Raw genomic sequence first — 6000 nt, 5'->3', positions numbered from 1 at the left:
TTAAAAATAAATGTGTATTTTTACGATTTTTACTCTTTCACGCTTTCATACACTATGTAACTTTTCTGTCACCTACTTGTCTCCATGGAGATATTATTGCTATGCCTGGAGTGCTCCAGAGTATGGCACTAAACTCTTTATGGAAAACAATGATGTTATGCCACCAGGCCATGCCACAGGTCACATCAGTGGAGAGTCGACCCTACTCACAAAAAGAATGCATGTACTTTTGAGTAAAATCACTTGTCTTTGAATAATTTCCAGATAGATGAGTCGAATGCCATACTATGGAACATTCTAGAAAACACAATATCATCTCCCTGAAAAGGTGGCAGATGCCCACTAAAAGTTACAAAGTGTACCTTTAAAGGCATATTATGCAAGAGTTTGTTGTACTGATTTATATACCCATGATATCTGAACACACTCACCTTCATTCACAAAAACTATTTAGATGAATCAACTAAACAATACATTGTCTGTATAGTATCTGGGATACACATGGATATGGTATAGCTATAATCAGACATCTTAATAAGGCAGGCAATGCTAACCACTCTGCCACAAGTAGGATATTAAAAAACCCTGCAGAATATGCCTTTAAGTGTCCCAGTGTAATTACAGTCTCATTCTTAGGACATCCTACCCAGAGGCCCTGAACGTTTAACATGAAGATGAGCGGGACAGAGGGAGTACAGTACAGTCAACACACAGCAGGGGGCGTAATCTCAGACTGGTTCACATTTAGAGTCTATCAAGTCATCCCCGGACAATGGAAAAGAGCCAGAGTGAAAAGGAGCTGGACCGGTTTAGTCAGAGAAAAGGCTGGCGAATGACTTTCGTAGGTTGCGGATGGTCTCAGCTTTGGCCTCCTCCTGCCCCTCCCCCCCGGACGAGCCTGAGACGCTGCGGAAGAACGAGGAGTCACTGATGGCATTGAAGGCGTTGGTCAGAGACTGCGACTTACTAAAGAAAGAGGAAAAATATCACAAAGGTTAGAACTAATATCACAAAAGGTTATACAAAATTTGCTTAAATTAACTTCACAACCAAGGCTGTTTGTAGCTTTGTAGGTTTTCTATGCAAAATGAGGTTTGGGGGCCCCCTACTAAACAAAGAAGTGACTGATAAGATCTTAGAATAGATCCTTGAACGTACCTCAATCTGTTAAACTAGGGGAGAAAAAAGAAAATAGAAAATAATTATATATTCACAGTGATAGCTAAAATCTAATTATAATATTTTATGTACCGGTAATATAATTATGTCAAACATAAGATGTATTACATGATTCTCAAACTGCAAAAGGAGAAGGTATCTACCCCTTTGGTGCATTGTTAATATTCACATGCATGAATTTTCCTGTGCATTCTTGGCTTTACAACAGATGTCCTATGTTATTAGGTTCTTTTTTTCAGACCTAGAGTGTTATTTCATACCTGACAGTTTTGACCACTCTGAGGAAGACGCTAGTGAGCAGTCGAAACTGTCAGGTATGAAATAACACTCTAGGTCTGAAAAAAAGAACCTAATAACATAGAATATCGGAAGACCAAATGAATCTCATTGGACTATTACAACAGATGCTTACAGCTATTTCTTCCAGATTAAATACTTTATTATGCAGACAGAACACAGCAGTGTACTGCTTAAAAAAAAACCCAACTCTTTATATTATTTATTCTTTGCTGTTGCACAATAATGTGAAAGCAAGTTCCTAGTTTGTGAAATTTGTTCACAGATAATGGCAACCAAACTTCTGAGTCTAATGGCATTTAAAACAGTAAACTCACTTCACAAAAAAAGATTTGAAACAATCATCATGTTTCTTACTTGAGCAGAGGATGGCTCTTTTGCTGTGGCTGTTCTTCCACCGGGTTCTCACCAGAGGGCACTGCTGCTGCCTCACCTTCAGCGGGGGCGGGCTCTGTGTTTTGAGGGGGCGATGCTGGCTCTGGTTGGGCTTTGGCAGGAGACTGGACCCTGGGAGGGGACTGGCTGACAGGTGCGGGTGCAGGTGTGGGGGCAGGTGCAGTGACAGGGGGGTTGTCGGTGGTCTCGGAGGCGGGGGTAGCAGTCGGGGCGGGGCTTGCGGGTTTAGGTGAGGCCCTGGGGGGAGGGGGGGTCTGGGGCTTTGGCTGGAGCTGTGGCTTGGAATTCCTGCGCACCGGTGGGATGGGCTTGGCAGGGGGGGTGGGCTTTGGGGGCAGCTCTTTGGGTTTCCCTGGTGCGGCTAACGGAGAGCCCTGAGACTGGGGCTTGGGCTGCTCTGTGGTGGGAGGAGACACGGGGGCCGGCTCCTGTGTTTTGGGGGCTTCTACGGCTGAAGATGGAACAGGTTTTGGGGTTGTGGTAGTTGCGGGTTTGACAGGTGCAGTTGTGGTAGATTTGGGTGGCGATGCGGGAGCTGTTTTGGCAGGTGAGGATGGTGCAGGCTTGGCAGGTGCAGAGACAGGTGGTTCCGGGGCAGGTTTCGAGACAGACGGAGCCCTGGTCATCGGAGGGGGGCGTGGGACAGGGGGCTTGGTGACTGACGCTGCCTTCTGGACTGGAGCAGGTTTTTGGGGCTGCGCTGGTTTCTGAGCTGCAGCCGGTTTAGGGACAAACTTTGGTTCAGTTGCCCGCTTAGACTCAGAGGACTGGTCTACACTTTGGGACTTGATTGGTGCACCTAAAAAGCAGAAAATATGATGAATGATTATATGATTTTAGGTTTAAGGAAGGCTTTTATTTCAGTAAGTAAGCAGTAAAACAGGCAAAGACAATCTTCAAAAGCAGTACATGATGCACAATTTACTTCAAGTGCCAATTCACAAAGAAACATTTTGCAGTAACTGTAATAGTGGCTTTTTCACAATCACCAAGATCCATTTTGGGAATAGTTCTTAATAGTTATCCTGTGACTGTTGACATAAGGCAGTGTCCCACCAGAATTCTGAGCAAAACATTTTTTTGCCCTGTGACTGAATCTACTAGTGGTAAATTCATCAATAACTCTTTCTGTGAAGCCCTCAGAGGTGATTTTTGGAGTCTTCAAAATACATTAAATTTTATGTGTTTTAGAGAGGAAGTAAATAAAATAAGAGGAAAAATACCAAAGATAAAGAACAAAATATATGTTATCCTTGAAGATGGAATTAAGGTTTCTACTTAAATGGAACAGTTCCATACTTCCATTTAATAAAGTCAATAAACTGGCCAGGAGATGTGTACTTTCACAACCTTATAGAAATCATAAGTAATGTAGCAATGAATGTACTTTCCCACTGGCTGAGGATCCTGGCAATTGTGAAGCAGATCCCTTAGGAAATCTCTAGAGCAGATTTTCATGTTTGAACTACAAAGACCAGCAGGGGGCAGCAGACCCACAGTTACTGTCACGCCTATCATGCCCAATGTTAGTTGCTCTGTGCACAAAAGATACTTGAAACAGTGAAGCCAATTATTTCAAAGAAACAGTGCAAATCAGTGGTAGGAGGCTTCAACAAGATTCAGTCAAACATGCACAAACATATTCACATGCAGAGAACAGAGGAGATAAGGCAGGATGAGTTTTCATAGAAAGATGTGACTTTATAATAATAATAGTAATAATTAATTTTAGATATAATTTTAACACACATATTTGTTTTTCTATTATGTTGTTGTCAAAACTGATCAGTAAAAAAGGAAAAAGGCAAAGCTAAATAGTCAGTGAGTGTCCTCAGCTCACCCTGCAGATTCAGAGGCACTGCACAGAGGAAGGCTGCAGTCACAACAACAACACTGAATATACTACGTACAATATGGTATGGCAAGTTTATTAATCTATATTAGCTGTTAGTATTATTATAAATATTAGTATTAGGCTCATCTGTATTGCACATGCAATAGCATATCTTCAATATAACCATGCATATTTTGGGTTTGTTTACAAAAAGATTAAATATTTTCACTATAACAGATTCAATATCAATTGAGAATGTTTTATGAAAACTCATCCTGATGTCAGACAGCCAGGTTGAGAATCTTACGTTTAGAAAGTTTTTCATAATGTATCCTAACGACTGCTTGAACTCACAACGCACAAAAACCAAAGAAAAAAAAGGATTTGTACAAAAACATAATTGAAATAAAATGTGACAGTTGATATTTGCATGGATACAAAACCACCTGAGAAAAGTCTATGGTTTGAATCCAAGCAAGTTACAAAAGGTCATGCCCACATAGAAAAACAATGGTTAATCTCACATTTTATACATCAACCACAAACAACTTAAAGGACCAGTACCCTGAAGTTGGAAGGTTTCTATAGAAAATTACTTAAAGTGAAACAACTTTATAATATATAAAATGTCCCTAATTGAATAATAAAATACCCCTTACCAAGTTTCAGAGTACAGGGTCCAGATGCAATCAGTATGTATGGAATAGCTAGCAGTTGGGAATTGAAACCATTTCTTTTGTTTACCAATTAGGCTTAGTACCTGTGTGACTCAGTCCCATTATTTATTCATACATTTCACTTTACCGGTTATCCCCTATAAGGCCACTAGAGGCAGGAGCTTGTCTAATAGGCACAACACTCCCTGGACAATAATAGTTTTATCTCAGGGAAACCAAGGCCATGTCCCACTGTAGGCACATCTTCCTTCACAATATCCCGAGCTTAAAGTGGAACTAAACACTAAATCAACCTTTTTCGCTACTAACCTGTGTACATGACAGGTGTTATAACAGTATTGTCTACAGTTCTTATTCATTCTCTTGGCAATTTAAGTGCAAACTATGTAAATATGCTGCGTTGTTTCAAAAACTGTAAAAAAAAAAAACAAACTGTACAATGTGACATCACATAGGACTGCCATGATTCCAGTTTCTGATTAGAAATACCTGGCTGCAGGGGCGTTGTTGATACCTGTTAGACCAATCACACTGTTCCTCATATGTCAAGACCATGCCCCTCCTCCCCCCTCACTCTTTTCTTTAATCCTTCAGGTACTGCGCAGTTTAGCAGCTCTATTTGAAATGTGGTTGCAGATGAAGGAAAGGTGTTTAATCCCACTTCAAGCATTTCTAAGTGACACAAAAATATTACTCATAATCACAACACATAGATCATGCAATTACCACATCATGCAACATAAATCCATAAATTATTTCCCTAAAGAAAATAAATCATGCGTACACAGTCACTGGTGGACAACTAACAATGGCTTTGATCAATTCTAGGGAGTAGGTTTAATTTAGCCCTGCGCACAAATATCACCATGGGAACAAGTACACTACACTAACTGCAGTTAAAATCGAACACTGCATGTTTCACAAGTTAAATTAGCACAGCAGATGTAAGGCAAAATGTTAACTGGCAGTGACATCTTAATGGAGTTTTTCAGAAGTTGGTTAAGTTGTTTAAAAGTCCTATATTATGCATTCTTTTAAAACTACTTAGCACCATGGCTTTTGTCATTTGCACAAATTAGCACAGTGTGTCTGGAAAACAAGTTAAAGATGCACTATATAACTTTTTGGGTGAAAGTTCTCCAGAGAGATAATATGATTTTGCCACCATGAGAATGCATGTTTTATCAAGGCATTTTTGAGCAATAATAACACCTGTGGCTGAATAAAACCGAGATACATGTGTTTAATGCCACTGTGGACCATTTCAGGCAAAGCACTAACATCTCCACAGAAGCAAGCAGTTGATTATTTATAATACAAAATAGCAGGAGAAATCAGAAGGACTTCAACTGCTGGTGGACTGTAGAGTGAAGCAGTTATCTAAAAACAGTAACTGCTGACATCAAAATGATTAGCTGCACAGTGAAGGAAATGTGGCTGCTGAAATGATCGTAACACTGATTAAGATGAACTGAATTTAAAAACACTGAGGAGTCATATTGGATTGCCAGCACATAGCATCAAGAGGTGGACATCAATAACTTTGGGCTCTCAGGAGGGTGACAGATTTAGTTGAATTACTCAAGATGAGCAAATGAAACAAAATACTGTGTTTTG

At 40.2% G+C, this 6000-nt stretch overlaps 1 protein-coding gene across 1 annotated transcript in view; it reads right to left on the bottom strand.

Moving 5' to 3' along the window:
• Nucleotides 1-684: 684 nt before the first annotated feature.
• Nucleotides 685-6000, bottom strand: part of syn2b (synapsin IIb) — a 123385-nt gene continuing 118069 nt past the window's right edge. Inside the window, exons 12-13 of the mRNA XM_055160539.1 lie at nucleotides 1834-2671; nucleotides 685-966 (exon numbers count right to left, since the gene is read on the bottom strand). Coding sequence (XP_055016514.1) covers nucleotides 810-966; nucleotides 1834-2671 — 995 coding nt within the window. The 3' untranslated portion in view covers nucleotides 685-809. The remainder of the gene's footprint in view (nucleotides 967-1833; nucleotides 2672-6000) is intronic.

This window comes from Boleophthalmus pectinirostris, unplaced genomic scaffold (assembly GCF_026225935.1).
Source record: "Boleophthalmus pectinirostris isolate CB_2022bp ecotype Guang Dong unplaced genomic scaffold, ASM2622593v1 HiC_scaffold_3, whole genome shotgun sequence".
Lineage (NCBI taxonomy): Eukaryota > Metazoa > Chordata > Actinopteri > Gobiiformes > Gobiidae > Boleophthalmus > Boleophthalmus pectinirostris.
This window is presented reverse-complemented; position numbering and strand designations above follow the sequence as displayed.